Source organism: Empidonax traillii, unplaced genomic scaffold, assembly GCF_003031625.1.
Source record: "Empidonax traillii isolate 1590-97213 ecotype Southwest subspecies unplaced genomic scaffold, ASM303162v1 scaffold1583:size99017, whole genome shotgun sequence".
Lineage (NCBI taxonomy): Eukaryota > Metazoa > Chordata > Aves > Passeriformes > Tyrannidae > Empidonax > Empidonax traillii.
The window spans coordinates 45,162-66,985 of NW_020956776.1; the positions used below are offsets into that span (position 1 = coordinate 45,162).

Genomic DNA, 21,824 nt, shown 5'->3' on the forward strand with positions numbered 1-21,824 from the left:
CGCCCTCCTGCGCGCGCCCGCCCGCACCGCCTCCCGCACGGGGCGCTCCCGGCGCGGGGGCCGCTGCCCGCACCCCCGAACCCCGCGCCGGGACCGCACCGCGCCCGCCTCGGACCGCGCTCAGCCCGCTCCCCGCCGCCTCTCCTTGTGCGCCCGCCCGCACCTCTCCCGGCTGCCGCCCGCCCGCCCGCCCGCGGCCGACACGGAGCGGCGCCGCCAACCAGAACTTTTTTTTCTCCCTAACTTCTATCCCAACTTCCAGGAGGCCGCTCCGCGAGGGGGTGGGGAGGGGCGGTCCCCTCCCCCCCGGCCCGAAACGGGGCATCGGCCTGGGACCCCCCGCTCCGGTCGGCCCCCTCCCTTCGCTTTCTCCCGGTCCCGCAGAGCCTGCCCCGCAGTTACGCACCGTGGGTCTGTGAAACTGGCTCATGAAAGGGACGGGACCTCTAGGGAAACACTTTTTATTAGAAAAAACGGATGAGGGGAGGGGGGAACTGCCCAGAAAACAGCGTCAAGAACTAAAAATACAGGAAAACTTTTGTCACTAACCCCGTAGTAACATCTGAGTAAATGTGAAGCACTTCCGAGCCTGTAATCAAGGAGCACATCGTTCCTCGTCAGAAAAGTATGCACTTTCTGCCTGAATCCGTGCAGAGAGAAGGCCACCTCCATTGTAAAACTGGGATCTATAACTAGTTAGCAAATACGCCCCCACCGAAACAGTGATACAGAGTATTCACGTGTCGCTTGCAGGGATCCACAATCAAATAGGCAAAAGTCTGTTCGTGGCTTTTGCTTGAAGGGTAACATAGGCCATTAGCATCCTGCGAGGAAGTAAAAAAAGAAAAAAGAAAGCAGTATTAGGGACAATATGGATACCCATGAGAAAATTAATAAAATCTGAATGAAACTGATAGTTTGTTCCAATTGTAATAGTTTATTGCATAGCAAACCAGAACAAATACACCGTAGTTTATTGAAACAGCATTATGGTTCCATGAGAATCCCAACACTACAAAATGCACATTAGTTCTGGCTGAATGTTTCAAGTAACCTTGAGGTAAATGTGATATTAATACAAAATGTAAAAATAAACATGTAAGCATGTGTTTACACAGTTAGAGCCCAAAATACAAATGATTAAATTTACAACAGCCCCATCATGTTTCCTGTGAAAGAGAAAAAAATCACAGACTCTATATTAAAACATAAAGCTGTTCCATCATTAATTTTTTCTTTCATTTAACATTTGCTAATGCATCTGTTCAGGTTCAAATATTTGCATTTAAGCAAAACCCTCATTACAGCTCTTATTAACAATTTAGGACTGTTATTGAAAACATTTTGTGTGCCAGTCCTCAGAAAGGGCTTGAAGGGAGTCTAGGCACCTAGCTCTAAAATACTCATTCTGAAAAAACACTCTTGGCTGACAGTCAGCACGGGAACTGGGCTCCTCATCCTGTGTCTGCACATGTCAATAAAAGCCTCAGTGCTGACAGAGCAGCACAGTTTGACACATACTTCAAACCCAGTAGGGAACCAGAAGCTAGATGGGGGGATTTTTGAAGAGTTGATTTTTTTTTTTTTTATTCAGTCAGTGTGGTAATTGAACATCTGAAAGATCAATAAATTCATAGTGACACCTCTTTTAAAATGTAACAGTTCCCTCCTGCTTCCCAACACCTTTATGGAAGAGTTGAAGAGATGTAAGTTCTGTTCCACTTTTTTGCCTGCGGGAAATTGCTATATTGCATATATTGCCCATTTTCTCCAGGAAAATTTTAAACTTCCAGACTATTTCAGATTAGGGTCACATGTCTCACATTCTTTTGTTGAAGCTGTCTTCCTTTGCATAAAATAATCCATCTCAGTGGTTAAGGCAGTCGGGTTAGAAGGAAAAGTTTTGGGTCCCTGTTTCTGCTCCAAGGACCATTTGTGAATTTTATCCATTAGCTGTTACTGGCACCCCATTTTCTCCTTGTATTTCAAAGTGGATGAACCCCCTACTAAGTGCTCTGGTGTCTTCTTTTGGGGGATTATTCAAACTCCTGAACCTTAAGTTAAGCTAAGCACCACCATGAAAGCACTGTTTAAGACAGGTAGAGATTTGATAACATTTATTCACAGCATTTTCCAATGGTAGTCAAATGGCACAAGCTAAAAATAGCATTCTATTTTTAAGCCAACAGCATACAAACTCTGAAGCTCCAATTGTAAGATGCCTAGCTCTCTTCAGGTGTTGTTTAGAGATATATATGTAACAAACACTGGCCTCTCAACTGCAGTAAGGGAGAAAGTTGTAAGATTTTACACTGTTCATCACAATGCCTTTGGAGCTCGATCCAAAAATAATCTAAGCTCTTGCACAGAACTGAAGAAAAAAGAGTAAGGAAGATGTGATTGCTAGTTAAACTCTTTTCCCACTGCTACCAAGGATCCCTCCTTCAATCCTTATGGAATCGACCGATGCCAGTTGACGTTTTGGCTGTTTAAAGGCAGTGTTAGCCCACTAAAAATCTTTTCAACAAGAACAAAAACTAATTAAGTTCTGGTGATGAGGCGTTTCAAGAAACTGCAGAATATACCAAACTGGTATGAGGAAAATAATAAATATAACCTAATTAAATGAAAAGGGGTTTAAAATTTATTTTAATTAGTAAAAGAGGTCATAAAAACCCTAAAATACTTAAGCATAAAGACTCTGAAATTTACATTCATGCATGTTCACAAATTAAGAACCATACCAATTCCATCTGCAGTGTGGACTTTAGTTCAGACATCCAGGGGGTGTAATGATTGATTTACTGATGTACTGTATTTTTTTCTTTGTAGCAACACAGATAATCAGCTGATGATTTAAGAGTACATATGTACAGCATAATACAGAAATAAAAATACTGCTGAACATTCTCAAAACTGCATTTAAAAACAGCATTTAAAAAAATACTTCTTGAATAAATTCTGCATTATGCTGATTTCTAACACTGCTACAGTTTGGGTTCAGGTAAAAAAAGTTCAAAAATATCAGTGAGCATCCCAATACTTTAGCTGTAACAGTATTTCATTATTTGCAAAACCCCAAAGCTTTCAAGGGTATTTAGAGTTCAACAGAGTACTTTGTCACAAGATCTAAAATTATTCCTCTTGTGATGCCCAGGTCTGTCAGGTTTTGATGCTAAACATCCCAGCTGTTCATCACAGCTCTACAGACATTTATAACTACACCTTAATACCTTGAACTATTTACACCTCTAATAGTGTGCTTTTTTAGATATCGTTTCCAAAACAAGGGCTTCTTAGCCACATCTTAAAAACCAAAGAAAGAGGAAGGGACGGTGTCAGGATGGTGTTACGTAAAGTTCTTAATTCCTCATTCCATTTGCACTTGTGCAAATACACATGTATACTTATTTGTTCATTTTTTAATCCAGCTAGCAAAAATATGTGTTCTTCTAACTTATTATCTGCAGAAGTCAGTCTTACCAGAACAGCTTTTCAAAAGTGATTTATTTATTTATTTATATCAGTCTAAGAAGGTAAGTCCCCTTCTTCCAGATACAAAACAAGAAAACATGGCTTAAAACCTGTCAGCTCAGCATAAGGATTATAATAACACACTCTACAGTTACTTATCAAATGAACTCAAACTAAATCTACTGCAGAAATGTAGTTATCTCCTTGAGAGAAACTTTTCATCACAAGCACAAGACATTTGTACTCCAGTAAGTGTCCTTCTTGTAAGTGCCAAGTTGAATAGTTTTGATCCGCACAGCCATCAGTCTAGACATACTGTTTAAGCCTTTCTGTATTCCAAGAGAAAATTCTTCAGTATGTTCTTTAATACAAAGCATAATTTCAGAATTCTCCTTCACCTCAAATTTTCAGAATGCCCAGCGATGCCCAATTTTCCTCTAAGGCTATAAGGAGGATAGCCTGCTCTGCATTTACACTGGATTTTCTTCTGTCCATCCACATTTTTGTTAACAAAAAGTTACTTTTTTTTTTCCCCTAATGATATTTAATGCATGGCTAAGACAGTTAGGGGAGCTCTTTAATGTCATCCATCTACCTAAACATAGAAATCTGCGAAGTTCACATCAATGATTGATTCAGAGGTGGGTAAAAACCAGTAATAACAGAAGAACATTAAGTTATCAGGGATTTGGAGTTTTATTTTATTTTTATTACAGTATGCAACCTAGTAGAAAGATGAATTTTAATACACTCATAAAGTGTTTTGTTTGTTTTCAAAAGCCTTTATGAATCATACATAGTACTTAAAGCTGATGACCCACAGATGAACAACTGGGCTATTGGCAACCTACAGGGAAGTTTGTGCAGTCTGAAATGACATCAGCTACTGCTGTTGAAAGGGGGTACATTATCTGACATTTAATTATTACATATTCTGGTTACTCAAGAAGAATTTGGAGTAGTTAATTCTACTGTACCAAATGACAGATATGCTGAAACTGGTAAACATGCAGCCAGTTCTCAAACTTATCTTGATGGTAAATGTATGATTTTGCAAGGGAAACAAAAAGGAATGAGACTTGACAAGGAAGGGGAAAACAGGTTAGCAGTCATGTCCAGCCTTTTTGTATACTATACTTCCTTGCAGTCTTTACAGAAACAGAAGCAATGCAAGCCATTCAGAAAGCTCTAGCAACATTTCTGAAAACAGAACTATATGAAGTCAGGAGTGTATTCTTAATCCTTACTGCTATCTCAAGTTTTATTATTATCTAAACCCAGAATTACTCAGATTTTTTTTTTTCCCATAAACTAGTTTCTGGATGACTATTATGACTTCAAGTGTAATCCAGTAAGCCTATTTTTAGTGAGCTACCAAATAAAATTTTAGTTGGTGGTTACTGATGAAGAATTAGTAGAGAGGATGAGAAAGCAGGATGAGAGTTCATGAAAAAAATTACAACTATGGGAAAATAACCCATTACAATGGAATATTATGTTTTCTTTGTGTAAAGTTCAATTCATTATTTTCATGTTGTGCATGAAACTTCCAGTAAAATCCTGTATCAAAACATTGTTAATACTTACATATGCAGACACCCTGAAGACTGTAGAAATAATACGTATTTCTTTTGTTTCAGGATTCTTTTGAACACTGAAATACAGGGAAATAGTATGGACTTAATATACACTGTAAATACTGATAATTAGAATCTTTCATTTATTACATTTTAAACACATGCACTGCATCCTCACTCAAATTTTATGAAGGTCAAATTCATAGTTAAAATCAACTTATGTCATATTGACCATGGAAAGGTATGTGGCCATTGCTAGATAATGTGGCTATTATGACATTTTACTGAAAAATACTGAGCATATCTAGTCTGAATCTGACTTGGTTTTATACATAGAATCACAGAATCACAGAATATGCCACGTTGGAAGGGACCCACCAGGATCATGAAGTCCAGCTCTTAACCCTGCACAGGACCAACCCCAAGAGTCACACAATGAGACTGAGAGTATCGTCCAAACACTTCTTGAACTCTGTCACGCTTGGTGCTGTGACCACTTCCCAAGGGAGCCTGTTCCAGTGTCCAACCACCCTCTGGGTGAAGAACCTTTTCTAATATTCAACCTAAACCTCCCCTGAGATAACTTCAGGCCTTTCCCTCAGGTCTCACTCCCTCCTCTTCCCCTCACGAGGAAGTTGTAGACTGCGATGAGGTTTCCCCGCAGTCTCTTCTCCAGGCTGAACAGACCAAGTGATCTCAGCCGCTCCTCATTTGGCTTCCCTTCAAGGCCCTTCACCATCTTTGTTGCCCTCCTCTGGACACTCTCTAAGAGCTCAACATATTTCTTACATTGCAGTGCCCAAAACTGCACACAGTATTCAAGGTGAGGCTGCCCCAGTGCAGAGCAGAGAGGGAGAATCCCCTCCCTTGACCTGCTGGTGATGCTTTGCCTGATGCCCCCCAGGACACAGTTGGCCCTCTTGGCTGCCAGAGCCCTGTGTGTGACTCATGTTCACTGTGAGTGACTCATGTTCACTCAGTGCCATCAACCGGGACCCCCAGGTCCCTCTCTGCGGCACTGCTTTCCAGTGTCTCACTCCCCAGTCTGTACATACGTACAGGGTTGCCCTGTCCCAGGTGCAGAATGTGGCACTTTCCCTTGTTAAACTTCATATAGTTGGTGATTGTCCAGTCCTCTAATTTGTCAAGGTCACTCTGCAGGGCCTCCCTGCCTTTGAGGGAGTCAACAGCTCCTTTGAATTTTGTGTCATCTGCAAACTTGCTCAGTATCCCTTCCAGTCTTGCATCCAAGTCATTTATGAAAAGGTTGAAGAACATGGGGTCCAAAATGCAGCCATGCAAAACCCCACTACTTTTCACAGTTTTCATCTAATAAATCACAGCAGTATTACCCAGATGTTGATGACTCCAGTATAATTTGCATTTTGATAGCTATGAAAAATTATGCAGCTAAATATTTTGTAAAAATCTTTTCGCATATTCTTTGAGAAAGAAACCTGCAAAATGAAATGCATCTTAGTACGGACCACAAGAAGTAGCAGCAGTACTGGTGAAGAAATGCAGTCTTTAGCTCATTTTTAACTAGTATATAATTATAGTTTAGGATCATTTTTCTTCCTTTGGAATTTTGTATACATAGCTATGCAACCTAGGAAGGGATTAGTTCTGAATTTTTATATTTCTAGACTGTGTTATGAAGACTGCTTTTCATTCATCATGTTTACTAAAAACATTGAGATATCGTTGCAAATAATCCAGGCACCTCAATATATTTTCAGTTTAAGTATTTTTAATATGTCATTTTTCCTCAGCTCTGCTTTAAGTGATGTTTACATTTCTTCAGAAATTAGGTCATGGAACTGCTATTAATTTATCTAATTTTACAGGTTCCTATTTACGTTAACTCACTATGGAACAGTTGAGGCTTATCACTTCCATACTTACACACTTCCAAGAAATACATAGCTCAATACCTGCCTTGTCACCAACAGGTTCCATCCCTGGGAAAGGTCCCAGTATAGACAAGTTACTAGAGGATACACATTAAACACAGGCCAGTTGAATCACCACACCAGGACCAAGCTGTGACAGCAGTCCCCTATTGCCAGTGCTTTGGCAAAGCTTTTTTTAATAAGAGCAAATGAATCCCAAATCAACCAACACCACCTTTGTTGATTCAACCTCTCCAGCCAATAAAAGAAATTTACTCTGGGATTAACTGACTTAGCCTGGAGTAATGACACAGTCATGTTTGAACCCATACTGTGAAGATCATCTTCCCTGTGGCGAGTCAGTAACAAGGCTTTCTCAGAACCTTTTGCTGCATCTGATACATTGATATACTCAAGAGTGAATTGAAAAGCATTGCTGAAATTGGTACTGACCCCAGCTGTCTGCCTTCCCAGCCCTCCAGAGATGACTGTCCCCAGCAGGGACAGCTCAGCTGGTTCATGACTCAGCTTCTGAACCACTGCCGTTTACGGACCAGCTTATTAAGACAAACTAACATAGATGTCAGTTTATACTGACATACTCAGCCGGAAACTACAGCACTTCAGAAACTGTTTAACAATCTCTGTGGAAAGAGTGACAATTTTCAGAACAAGATATAGAGTTAGTGGGGTTATTGCTTTCTACCATATATTACCATCCCCAAAAGCTACAGTTCTATGTTACTCTGTCTTCAGATTGTTCTCTGAAAATAATGCTACCACTTTCTGGTTTCATATATCTAGGACACCAAAGTAAGAGGTGACAAAGAGTAAGTTTTTCTATTTATTCCACTGCCTTGAGAAATTTTCCCCTTGTGGTTAGCTTCCTGTAAGTAATTTTTCAGAATGAGTGTTTATTTCTAGCACTTTGGTTATTTTTTTAAGGCAAAAAATTGTGTCTGTTAAAATCAGATGAAATTCTCCATTTGCTGACTTGAGAGAAACCAGGAGGTTGCCTTTGACAAGCACATTTGCCCCATTTCTTTTTTTTTTCCCTAAAAGGTTTTAGAAAAAACTATGTTGTCTTCTTGAAGAGGACAGTATTTCCTTAAAAAGAGCGTTAATAGCCCCATGTTCTTTTGAATTGTAGACTTCCAAACTATTCATTGAATATGGTAGTTCATAATTTTAATGTGCATATATTCTATTTTTATGAAGAGCAAACATCTTCATGGTCTCTTAATTCACTTTGGAATTTATTTATACCCTAAGCTTACCAGGAATATTTTAAGAGACTCTCCAAACAACGAAAAAGAACAACTTAATGCTTTCACATACATTCATTCATTATGGGGGCAAGGGCGTGCGGATGAAGATGAAGCAAGGAGAAGGAAACACTGACTACAAGATACCACAGAAGCTGTCACCATCAACAGACACTGTCAGAAAAATCTGGGGTTAAGTACAGAAGACAAGATTCATAGACTCTATTTTAATTAACAAGTTTTTGCCGTGTTAGTATATTCTTTAACCAAATCAAAATATTACAAGAAATTTTGAAATTATTTAGGTTACACAGGATATGACACTAAACACTAGAATTCTGGATGGATTCAATTGGTCACAGACTAATTATAAATGGATTAGTAACAGACTACAAGTTGTGCATTAATTCATTAGTAAGAAAATATCACTTTTTTTGCAAAGAAGAAAATGTCTGCCATTTAATAGTCGTATTTGGAAGTCCCTAGCTGTGCTTGTAAAATATCTAGATCTCTTAATTTCAAAAAGATTATTGCATTTTCTCATAATAAAACAGTACACATGGAAATGCTTTAATAAAATGAAATCTCAAACCTTTTGATACTATTTTGAATGATAGTGCCTTGAAGTTAGAACTTAGGAAAGGCCAGAAAAAACTGCTGTAATAAAGATAAGTAAGGAAAAGCTTATAATAGGCCTGCCGCTCCCAGCAGTAAAGACACTTTTGTGTAACTCTTCATGCCAAGGCTCTTTTCCATAAGGAATACTGTTACAGGACTGAACAGTGGTAGTTTATACCTCTATAAGCTTATTGTTATTAGTCTGAGTTCATCTGTGGCAGCTAATTTTTCAATGCACGTCACCTAGCAGATAATAATTATTTTAGTATCCATTTGTTTTTTACCAAGCCTTCTTAGCCCTCAAATATAAAAATTAAAAATTAAACCTTATGGAGAGTACAGTTCACAGAATTTTTAATACCATGAAAAGTTTTTAATATCACTTTACAAAGAGTAGAATATATCCAATGCGACTGTAATCCAAGACGACAAGAAACCACATAGAGGATAGCAATCTAAAAAAGAATTTAAAGGATAGTTAGTATTCAACAGGAATTTGAAGGTGAACTCTTCCGGAAAAAGAGTTAAAGCAATTATTACTGACATTAGCAATTGTTTACTGAAAATAAAAGGCTATGAGCAGGTAATTTCCTGGTGAATTTGTGCAAAAATGAAGTAACACAGTGCCTAGCATGGACTAGAAATTAGAAATTAAGTCAGGACTGTCATTAATAGTCCTCTTCAGAGCTTCTCAGTGGCTTTTTCTCTCTTAAGATGGTGGAAATAAAACAGCAGCAGCATTTTGGGGACCAGGGAAATAAGACAACCGTGATTGTGAAGGGGGAGGGAAAGTCTGAAATGTACAGATCAAAAACTTTTCTCATGGTACTGACAGAGAACTTAATACCAAAGGAGCAAGATAAAAGGTTTAGTTAAATTTTAAGTTTCTTTTTCAACTGGTATTGAGTGTTAACACCAGTTCCTCTGGCAGTGAGGAACCAGCAGACATTTACAGGCACACAAATGGAGAGACACATGGTAGATAAAAACTGAAGATCAGTTATGTCACATAAACTGAGTAGACGTACTTCAAAACTCTGGAGGATAGAACATAATCTGCCAACTGAGAAAAAAAAAATACCAAAACCAAACATCAGAGGAATGATCTTGAAATATTTTTTCCTGATGTTGTATAAAGGACAGAAGTAGCACACAAGAGGAAAGTCATGGAAATACATAAAGGGCCAATAGGTAGAGGATACAGAAAAAGTAAACCTTGAAAGCAGGATAAAACTGGGGGAAGATCTTGGCAGATGCTTTTTTTGTTTGTTTTAAGTAACAAGAACTACTTGACATTCTTATCAAATTTTACAGCATAAAAAGGAAAAAGAATGGGAAGATGTTTAAGGATATAGGAAGGTAAAGAAAGTGAGTGGCTTAGAAGAGAACTTGACCATGTTTAGGATAAAACAATTCAACAGCAAAGGGAAGCAGTAAAGGGAAGGAACTGATTGGATTTGCACTTTGTCCTAGATCAGTTCAACAACCCAAGAGCAGAAACAGCTGCAGTCAATGCAGAGTCAACTAAGGCCCAGGATTACAGTAACAAGGAGCTTGATTCAAGCAGAGTGAGCAATTTAAAAGAAAAGGGAGGGGAGCGCTGAAGCACTGATGGACCTTTTTCTGTCACATCCAGTATTTTTGAAGAACTCATTTGATTTCCATCTATGTATGATATGAAAATGCAGAAACTAATCATACTGATAAAAAAATTAGTAATATCTTTGACAATCTCTATATTCCCATTGCTTAACTAGGAATGAGTCTGCATAACCTATAACTACATTCTACATCCCATTAACCCAGGAATAAGAAGTTTTGTCCATTGGAAAAGTCAGCATATGAATATATTGAAACAGGGCAAAAAATCACCTTTTTATTCTGAATTTGAACGTCTAATCAATCACCCCTAATCTCAAGGAAGAGAAACCCTCACATAAAATTCCAAACAATTCCATACACCAGACCTGGCAAAAAATATGTGTTAGTCCACGGTGTCATGTTAATAGCCAGATTCTATCACCCTTAGCATTACACTGTGAGAAGTGTATTTGCAGAATTAGGAAGGCCAAAATCCAACTGTATTACCAAAAAATCAGCAGATGATTACAAAAAAAAAGTATGTTTAAAGTGGGAGTGAATTATAAACCCTCAATGTCCATAAATGTTATAAAAAAGGAGTTCTTATGTGGGATAGATGTGATTAAAATTACATATATTTTGCTGCTGAACTACTACTGTTGTTACATGGTACTCTGATAGTTGAAGCCAAATAAGCTTGCAGGTGGATTAAATAACAGCCCCATTTTTGAAGCAGCAATGCACAATAAATTTACACAAATTGACACAAAGCATCTATGCACAGTACATACATATACAGTTGTATAAAACAGAATAACACTTACCTCACCAAGTCTTTATAAAAAGCTTTCGTAGTTTCTAAGTATGGGTCAACTACATCTTCAAACTGGCAAAGAGTTCCTCCAATGCAAAAATGCTTAAAAAGACAGAACAGAAATTCCTCGCGATCCAATTGACTGAATAAGTCATAATGGTCAGAATCCTCCAGAAGCAAGACCTTGTAGAACAAGAAAAAATTAAGGCAGTCAAATTGATAAAAATTTCTTATTTGAGATTCAGTTTATAAACAATGCAACTACTTTGCTGTATGGCACACAGAAATTATGTCCATATAAAATATATGAACTAGGGACAGAAATAAATATTTCTCTCTAAATCCTTCTTCCAGGAATGCAATTATGTTCAAAATTCTTACATAAAATCTAAAACAGAATCACTGTCAGATTTGTGCCCAAAAGACATAAGGGAATATTTTTCACGTCTTGTTGTTTCACCGATTAATTATTTGTCACGCTAATGAAACAATCAATAATCTGAAAACAATCTAACTATATTTGGTATGTGAATCATTGCCAATCGGTTAGGTTTTGGTAACTTTGCCAACACTTGCTTTTGCACTCTTAGATTTACACCGTTATTTCACATTTGTAAAAGAATCCTGAGGATTTCCCAGAGGAGATCACTTAAACTCACATCATGCTTTATTGCAGACTCCAGTAAGCCTTAACCTGTAGGCTGGATTAACCAGACACGCTCTCCAGCTGCCTCCATGCATCTCACCTGCCTTTTGCTGAGATATTATGTGAACACAGAGGACTTGCTAAATTAACCCCAACACTGCACATTGTAAATGTGGACAGGACAATCCCAGTGGCTACAAGACATTTGAGTCACATCAGCCAAACTGCAGATGCCAGCCCAGGCAAACGGGTCAAAGCTAGACATGAGCCTACTGATCTCTAGCCCTCTTTATAGCACAGCCTGAGTAAAAACAGGTCAGGGCAACATGTTCTTGGTGGCCATTTCATAAATATCCCAATCCCCTTCTTGGCTGAAGCAAGAGAAGACATGGCAGGTAGGAAAGAAACATGGAGCCTTGCAGCTGAGGGCCACCCTCAGACACCAAGAGACAGTTTGGTGCCCTCTACAGTCTTCTGTCCTAGAGCCCTGACTAATTTAGTTTGAAGTTTTGATGTCATTCCTGGAAGATTTTGACTCTTATTCTTTCTGCTGTCTAGGAGAATGTGAAACCCTCAACTTGCAAATGCTGACACACATATCCCTTCCATGGGAAGGAAAATGGGAAGACACTGAAACCCCAATGATTTCTAATTTTAAATGTTGCCTCTAACTTTCCTACATACAATATACTTAATTTTCAGAAAACATTTCACATGTACCCAGCTTATAAATAAGTACAGAGTATTTTGAACTGCTAGGCTACAAACCACATCTGAAAGTTAAACATGAGCTTGAGTTCTCACCTTTTCCCAGAACTTCACAAGACAGACCAGTATTTCAGGCCACATCCTGTAACCAGTGTCACTGGTTCAAATACATTGCCTTCAAAGGATTTGCCAAGTGCAAATGAGTGCAACTCTATAATTATTAAGTACTTATGCTGATTATATATACAAGGAAGAGCAAAATCCAGTTCTCCCACACTATGCTTTGCTAATGCTAAACAAACTTAAGTTTAAAAATTGTATTAGCTTAGTTTATGAAGTCAAAAGAAACACAATAAAGACATACATTTATTAAGAAGGTGCCACTGTTAGAGAGATTCTTTTTCAGAATAATCTGCTTTCTGGTATCTCCACTACAGTATAACAAACAGTTTTTATATTGCAGGCCTGTTCAGGAGTTATATTTAGTCCTTTTCCAGTGTTACACTGAAAAATAATTTCCTTTTTCATAGTTTCCTCTTCTTTTTTTAAGCGAAAATTTACGAAGATGACTTCCTTTAAATGTCTTCACATATGATATGGTCAGCATCCCTGGCCATGAATGCTTCAGGATGTAGCTATCAAATACATTCAATTTTATCAACAACCTGGAGGGCCAGGTGAACCTACAGCTCTGAATATCACAGAACCATCCCTTTGGCACCCCTTGTTTCCCTCTCCTAAGCAAATGAGTAGCTGCATTTCCCCACATACACCCCCAAGCACTGACTACTTGAGACACAGGTGGGCTATCAATGCCCATTTTTACCACTGTCAGAAAACTGTATGTACTGTCAGGAAAAAACTCCAACAATCTGAAAAACATGTCCTTATGGTACCAAACAGAGTATGCAAAATTCTAATAAATTATTCATTACTATACAAACCTTCCTTAATTCATCAGAGACAAGAATATCATCGTAATAGTCATCATAACATTTCACAATATCTCCAGTTTCTCTAACAACTCCTTCACAGTATAGCCGATCAAAAAATGACATGGAAGTCTGTGTACAGGGTACCACTGTAGCTTCAATTTTTGTCACTTTGGAACCTGGAATATATAGGAAGCTGGTTGCGTGTTTTATATGCTTTAAAAAAAAACAGATCACATAAGTATGACTCAATCACACAGTCCCTCCAAAAAAGCCAAAGAAAGGTAAGAAAGAAACAAGTGTAAAGAAAACATTAAATTCATCTGAATACCACCTTCCAGTAAGGCTCATGTGTTTGCTCCCCCTGTCGGTAAATACTATCAACCGAAACTGGGAATAGATGGAACACTGTCTAACATCACGTTAGACCACACCCTTAGAAAAATCATATTCCACAGCTTAACCCTTAAAGAATCTGAGGACAGCTGCCAAATTTGGCACGATGAAGCACAAAAGTCAATAGCTGCTAACACCACTCCACCATGTAAAAACGAAAACAAACACAGCCCCAACAAATTTTTTATTTGTTAAGTATTATATCTGAACTTTTTGAAAAGCTTTATTAACTAGCTATTTCAGAAGATGAAAAAGGTACTATCAACCCTTCTCATATGAATCTGAAGTCTTATCTCTGTAATCATTAAATGCAGGGTATATTTTTCCGTATTTTTTTTTCCTCTGCTTGCAAGTCATCCAAGGCCAGTCCTGTTGCTCATAGACATCTGAACCATTTGAGATGCCCAACAGTATTTTCCCTAATGAGGCATCAGTCCATAAGGGCACATATCTTCTCTATATAAAGTGTTACATCTACAAATCTGTATGCACGGTGTTGGATAACTTATAGCACCTTAAATAGATTAAGACCCCATGTCTGAGAAGCTTTGGACTCAGTCCAGTTCTGTGTGCTCTCTACAGTCCAAGTGTTCAGAACATACTCTCTATCCATCTCGTAAGTCCACCTGAACACCCTGCAAAGTGCTTCTGAACAGGAGAGGGGAGGAGTGCATGAGTGAGATGCAACACAAGGGCAGCGTGTCTGAGCAGAGAGAATATTCACAGCATTCCAGCTGTCCATGAGTTTACTCTTATCTATTCTCCTCTGTAGGTTCCCTTGATGGGAGACTGGTCAACAACATTGCAGTACCAAAAGGCTTTTTACCATACAGTTAAAGATAAAATTCATTTGTGTCCTGACAAACTGACCTAAAGGATCACTAAGGACTACTATTTGGGAAATGTCCATATTTTTCTCTAGATGACAGTATTTCAGGAACAGAAACATGCCAAAAAGGGGTGTATGAACCAGGATGCTTCCAAGAGCACCTATCATTTCATTCCAATCCTCATCTTCACAAGCATAGCATAACCTAAAATTTCTCTTGCCCACACACCTCTAGAAAGCCCTTGGGATTCCTGCCATATACTTACATGGAAACTATTTATTCATAGGTTAAGTAGGATTGGCATTTTAATATCTAAACACAGGTAAACTGTACATCAGGTAAACCTGATCAATACTAGAAAAAAAGGGAAGTTACAAGTTGATGGCTTGAAATCATGCCTACTTGAGCTAAAATACTGATAGGAAATTTTATAATTATTTTACTGGACCAATGCAATGTAAAGAAAATCAGCTATAGACATTTAATTGCTTGGCTTCACGTCTACAGATAATGGTTATGAAAAGGAGTACCTTTTATTAAAAAAAAGTTTAGGATGTTCTTCTGCCTGTCCATGTAGTGACTATCAAAATGAAATTATGTAACCAAAAACACAAGTCAGAAAAAAACATGAATTAAAGCCTCACAACCCAAGAAAAAAACCAACCTATTTATATTTACTCTATTATTATTATTATACTATTTATATTTATTCATCCTTCCTCCCATCCTCTCACTTCCAGCTTCTTTTCACAGGGATAGAATTTTTATTTTATAAGGGATTTAATATGAGCCAATATCTATGTGTAAATATCTATGAATTAAAAACTGAGTCAACTAGTATAAATCAGATGTTAAATTACTTGAGAAAAAGGAAAAATCTTACATTTTCCCAGTTATTGAGCTAAAAGTCTAAGAAACTGAGCCATTTACAGGCCTCAAATTATAAGGATTTTACTGGGGGAAGGGACACACTTGCAGGGAAGGGGACACACTTCTGCTCTGAAAAAAGATTTTATGAAAACTTTAATCAGGTAAAAAAAAATCCAGAGCTTTCTAATCTATTCAGTAGTTCAGAAAACTGAACTATAAATGGAAAAGTTTAAATACACTGGAAGCTCATAGTCTCCATTTGAGAGGTAAGATTTGAAATTGAAGATTCCAAATTTCCTGGAAAAGAGTGACCAGTTTTAATAACGCTGTAAAAGTGAGCAATAAAATAGGAAGAAGAAATGCCTTGACAACTCTGCAAGTGTAAAACAGAGCTGAGAAGTCCTGAAGCAGTTTAAACTTCTTATAACAGCCAGCTCCGGAGTATTTATAAAGTGCTGCCAATACACTTTTAAATGAACACGTTGCATATCTAGTAGGGGGCAGATAAACCCTGGACTAGGTATATTTAGAATTCCTCCAAAATCTAAGAAGGGTTTTTATGTCAGAAAAACATCTTGCAATTTACTATTTACAAAACAGGTTATATATACTGCAAGTTCAGTGCTCAGAATTAACCTACAGTTATAACCTACAGCTGTAGTCGAAAATATTGCCAATTTAAGATTTTAATACAGATTTTAAAATCCCATTCCCAAGAAAGAAACTGTTAAAGTTTCAAGTACGTATGGGAACTCAAGAACCTTTTTTTAGGCAAATACTAAATTTCTATTTACACAAAAAGACCACAACCCTACCCCTGTGAAGATAAGTTTTCAAGTGTTAATTGAGCTTAAGCAGATACAGTCTTGCCTCCCCAAGACTGCTGACAGGTGCAAGGCCAACAATGCATCCAAGGAAAAACTACTATTTAGTTCTCACTGCACCTATTTAGAAAACACAAGACATAAATTGGTATGCATCGAATTTGTTCCTTTAGCTGCTTCTATTTTTGAAATATCAGAGTAACCCATGAAGAGGTGGCTTAAAGCATATGTCAGAAATATCAGGTACTCTGCCATGCAGCCAGAAGGAGGGGAAAGATATCCCCACTATAAGAGGCAAAAAATGTGGTGTGAGGATAGGACAGTGTCTGTCTGATCAGATCAAGAAGGCTAGAGAATGTCCTTGCGTATAATTTACCTAAAATGCTTTATTTCAAGCAATGTTAAAGTTAGAGTCCTTGAGACAATGTATAATTGTGGATTCTACTAGGAAAAAATATGTTCTTAGTGAAAACTAAGTGCAAGGGGATCACATCCTCAAAAAAGACAAAGTTATTATGAAAACAAACACTACTGTTATATTATATTGATGATTTTTATAATGCTGACATCTTTCTGTGGGTGCATAAATACTTGCTGCTCACAGAGCAGAGAAGAAGGGAAGTTTCTAAGGATCTATCTAGATTTGACTTATATTATGCATCCAAACTATTTCCCCGCTGAAAAAAACCCTAACATTTCTGTTTGCAAGAGAATAAATGCAGTATCTGAACCAACACAGATTATGTAATTTTTCTTCAGATTTTCTAAAAAGCAAAATAAGCCCATTTCCAGTATTTTTTTAGGAACAGGAATGTGTTTTTAAAAGAGTTACTCCACAGTGATAAGTAAATGATATATCTGGATTAATGTATCAGCATGTCTGAAGAAGAAAATACTAGAAGATGATTTTTACCTCCTCCCACTCACAGCAAATTCTTACTATATTTTCAAAAAATGCACATGAAGACTAAGTATAGAAAAATGTGCCAACATTCCTCACCAAAAATAGGCAAAGAATGGGAAGATGAAATTTTAAGAGCAAATGGGGTATACCAGCTGTTCAGGATTTAGAAAGGGAACCCTTCCAGTCCTTAGAACAAAATGCATTACTTCTGTGCAGAGGAAGACTGAGCAGAATTGGGAGTTAAGCTGGGATACTTGGCAAGCGACCCTCCACTCAACATAAGGTATGTAACCTACTGACCTTCACTGCAGGGACTGGCAAGTCATAGGCTAGACAGATAGCCTAAAAAAATTCTTGCCTAAAGCAGGAAGAATATTAGGAAGAAAGTAGTTCAAAATATATCTATTTTCTTTCTGCTTGCCAAAGTGAGAAAGAGGTACCTGAAGGGTTACTTGAGATATTTTTTGCATCTTTTTATTTCACTGGATGTAGTGTTTGGGAAATGTATTTTAACTGAACAAAAGGGTGGCAATGTCTAGTGTCACTGTATATAGTGGGAAAAACCTATGCCAATTTCAGAGAGCTGAATTGAAAAAGTTAGAAAATTCCCAAAGCTCTATTAAATATTTACACACAGTAAAGTATTTGCAGACAAACCAAAAGAAATGAGGACTTCCCACTACCCCCTTTTAAAATATTCCTATTATGGAAAATCACTTCGGCAATATCAGAGATCACATTCTGCACAAAAGCCTGCCACATTATCACATGCAATTGTCATGAAATTTTGTGTGTCATTTACACACTGAAAAATACATTTCAAAGTGATGCCATAAATTTGCTTTTGGTTTTAGCCTTTCTGCTTTAGTGTCTCATCTACATCTACAGACGTAATCGAGTGTTATAAGTTGTTCCTGATATAGCAACAAACTAGAAGTCAACCTCATGGCATGACTGCACCTGGAGCAACCTATGACACGGGGCTCTTCTGTGCCTCGGTCACCTCTGTTGTGCAGACAGCAGATTTACAGGAGCTCTACCTAATCTGCTCCTCTCTCAACCTTAATTTGTAACAGAACAATACTCTCAGATCTGTCCCAAGTAAGGTTGTTGCATCTATAGAAGAATGCCTTTCTCCAAATGTTATCTGGCAAATTAATGCAGTTGATTTTGTCTGGATACGTGGTCAGGTCAACCAAATGTCACAGACCATTCAGAAACAGTTCTAGGTGCTTGGTTTATGAATGATGCAAGGATCAAGGGGAAAAAAGTGTAAAATGTGACAATTTAGTAACAGACAAGACAGGAATCTTTTCTTTTAGTAAAAAATTCATTCTTTAAGGTATTTCAGCCAGGTGAGAATACACATATATGAACTGTCATTATTAGAAAATGGCAAATTAGAGCAAAATTGTTACAACAGAGACTTTTTTATTTAAGACTAATTTATTCTAAATTTACCCAATGTAGTCCACTGTCCTGAAGCTGACAGCAACTTTAAACTGGAGTTCACATTTTGATCATTAAAAAATGCCTATAATATTCAAATAAGAGAATACCAGTTAATGAAATGAAACATAAAATCATCATTTATACTGTCTTGGATATTTTCAAAGCAAATTATAAGGCTCCAATTCCAATAGCAGATTCTGTATGATCTTTCAGTTTGGATACCACCAAATCCATGCTTCTGTAACTTTATGTAGCCAGTATCTTTTATACATTCAAGATACCTTCAGGTGCATGTTTATATATGCAGTATTAAAGTTTTACAGTAAAGCACTTTTAGTCCAGGAATACACAGTAAAGCTGTATTAAATTCTTGGAGGTACAGAAAATTGAGACAGTTCTACCTCTTTATGCAATGTCGTTGAAGTTAAAAATGAAATGCTAAGTAGGATTTTAAAATTTGCATTTTTCAAATAAATTCAAAGCTTGGAGAAGTGTAGAGACACAAAAATTATTAAACTGATACAGAAGAGACCTATAAGTTATTGACAGAATGGAGAAGATGTTCCACATTAAGATTTGAAGTATTCAATCCTATTGATTTATCAATTAAAAAAAGGAGACATGCATAGAAATGTTGGTAGCTGGCAAGTTTAAATGATAGATAAGACAACTGAGAAAACCCACACTCACGTACATGTATACAAGCAGAGTGAACAATCATTGAAAAAGCTGCTACAAAAATCATGGATTTTTCAGTCTCTGCATCACCAAATCCCTTTAACACCCCTTGGGGATACAGAGAGATCAGACAATATAATGTAATGGTCCTTTTTTCCCCCAATTACTTCACAGTTATTCAGATTTCATCAATTCATAGCAGTATCTTTACATTTTCGATTCAAAGGATTCAAGCATTGAGGAGGCAAATGTGTGTTTTGAAAACTTCAGTAGTTTGAGGTTCAATAAACTGAAATTTTTATCACTGGAAGATGAAATATTGGTGCATTTCTGTGTGAATTTCTTTAAAATACAAAGAGGCTAAATTCTTTATCCAGGATAACAATATAAAAAAAGACATATAACAAATTAAAACCACAGTTGCTTTAGGTTTTTTCTGTCTGCAAATAGATGAACAGATTTGACTTTGCAGACAAGAGAGGCAAAGGACACAAAATCAGCAAGAGACTTGAGTCTCAAAAAAGCTGAGAGTCCAAACTTCTAGTATAAAGCGATAGTATCTGTTAATTTTCAAAAAATTTTATTTCCAGATATGTGGTGCACATGCATGTCTAGTTGCATGATGTATTTACTGTGACAAAGCCATAGCAGCTGTGAGCGAGGGTACCACCTGTGTGTATGCTGTTTAAAGTCTCACCCTGGGTGGACTTCCCACTATTAAATGCTGTGGCCAAGATCAGCTCCAGTTCAAATTTCCATCCTCTGGAAACCCAAAGGACTAAATAGTTTCCTCTTATAGCAGAGTAACATTAGCACAGAATAAAATATTTTTACTGGACAATACAGTTAACCCACAAAATAAGACTTGAGCACCACACCTAAATCACCTATTTTCAAGGAGAAAGTGAGCAGGCCAACAGCATGCAACACTGTGTTTGCTGTTATGCAGTTTTCCATTAGCTCTAATTTCATGAGGGGGAAAAAAGTCAACTTAAAATACAAAGGACTTAGAACTACCATAACAAATTCATCCTTTTGATAGGGCTTAAACTGCTGGTCAAAACCGAATGCTTGTGCTGTGATCCTGCCTTGCATGGACCTGAAATGGAAAAATTAGATTAAACATTCTGCAGACATACTAAGAACTTATTCACTCCGCAAATTTGCCCAAGTACACTACAAAAAGCGCTATTCTGACCAATAATTGTAGGGGTTGTTTGTTTTGTTTGTTTTGTTTTTGTTTCTCATTGTCAGTTATAGGAGCTTCCCATCCCCTCCCCGCTCCCCCCACTTCGGAGGGCTCAGGCTGCATCGGAGCAACGCTGCGAAGCTGAAATAGATCTCGGCTCGCTCTGGAAGGCGAGGACAGATGCCTCGCACCTCAGAAAGAGAGGTTTGCGTGCCTGGAAAATATTAAGCAGACTTCAGATTAAGAAGTGGGGGAGTAAATGGGGGGAAAAAAAATTTAAAAATTAAAAAGGAAAGGAGAGAGGCACGGACCCGCCGCCACCGGAGCGGGAGCCTTGAGGACGCGGTGAGGACTCCAGCCCTCAGCACCGCCTGCCCGTTCCCCGCCGCCCACCGCTCCCCGCCGCCTCTAGCCAGACGCCTCTCGCAGCCGGCTTTCCCCCTCCCACCATTTGAGGAGGCGGTCCCCGATGTCCCTGTCCTGCAGGCAGGAGAAGGATTTCTGTGGCAGGGCCCGGAACACGAAACCGGCCCCGCCGCGCCGAGCCGCGGCCGACATCTTTGCCGCGGCCCGGCGGTTGCCGTGGAGACGGCGCCGCTCCGGCGCGGAGCTCGACCCCGCTCACAAGCGTTCCGCCGCCCGCCAGGGCCCCCAGACACGGCTCTAGCCCTTTTTCTTTGGCTTTTACCTATAACATCCCCTAATTCAACACCAGCCTTCTCTCCCCTCCGTTCTGTTCCTGTCTTTGCGCCAGGAAAGGCTTGCTAAGGGAGAGCCCAACAGGCAGGGGCGGGGGCTGCCCTTGTTGCCTCTGCCAAGGCCACCCCAGTAACGTGAGACCAAAACCTATTAGGAAAAGCCCAACGTTATGAATTATGAACCTCTGATGAATCAGAGTTGCTTCTTGCTTCCCAGGATGCTGAGCCACTTAGGAATAGCAGAGCCGTGCTCTTGAACTTTTCTCGGTAGAAATTAAAGGAGAGCACATTCTTACTTAAGGAAGATATTTTTTAAAGTCTAGTAAAGCAAGGAAACATGCAAAGTTTGGGCAATTTCCTGGCCTTTTTAGGGAAAGCAGTGAGAGTTTAAGGTTGCTGTACATCTCATGTGCTCCTTCAGCAGCCCATCCCCTCCAAAACGCACCCTCGCTTTGCCACAGATTTCCAAAAAATGG

The 21,824-nt window shown here is 38.4% G+C and overlaps 1 protein-coding gene across 2 annotated transcripts; it reads right to left on the bottom strand.

Annotated features, from left to right (window-relative positions):
* Nucleotides 1–445: 445 nt before the first annotated feature.
* CFAP300 (cilia and flagella associated protein 300) lies at nt 446–21,243 on the bottom strand. Of its 2 annotated transcripts, XM_027907949.1 has the most exons (7): nt 21,099–21,243; nt 20,479–20,560; nt 18,793–18,865; nt 13,520–13,686; nt 11,232–11,404; nt 5,062–5,128; nt 446–824 (listed from the first exon to the last, which is right to left on the bottom strand). In XM_027907949.1, exons 1-7 carry the CDS (start codon nt 21,206–21,208, stop codon nt 693–695), a joined length of 804 nt encoding a protein of 267 aa, XP_027763750.1. In that variant the 5' UTR covers nt 21,209–21,243; the 3' UTR covers nt 446–692. The 2 variants fall into 2 exon arrangements, with proteins under 2 accessions (XP_027763750.1, XP_027763751.1); XM_027907950.1 differs by lacking the exon at nt 5,062–5,128 and having other exon boundaries at nt 450–824; nt 21,099–21,234.
* Between the last annotated feature and the right edge of the window lie 581 nt (nt 21,244–21,824).

Bases quoted from the DNA above. Each gene is read 5' to 3' on its own strand.
- CFAP300 (XM_027907949.1), bottom strand. From the start codon at position 21,208: ATGTCGGCCGCGGCTCGGCGCGGCGGGGCCGGTTTCGTGTTCCGGGCC. The intron at 13,687-18,792 runs GTAAATTTAGAA...TATATATTCCAG, and splicing joins AGGACAGTGGACTACATTGG to GTTCCAAAGTGACAAAAATT. The intron at 11,405-13,519 runs GTTTGTATAGTA...TTGTTCTACAAG, and splicing joins TCTCTGATGAATTAAGGAAG to GTCTTGCTTCTGGAGGATTC.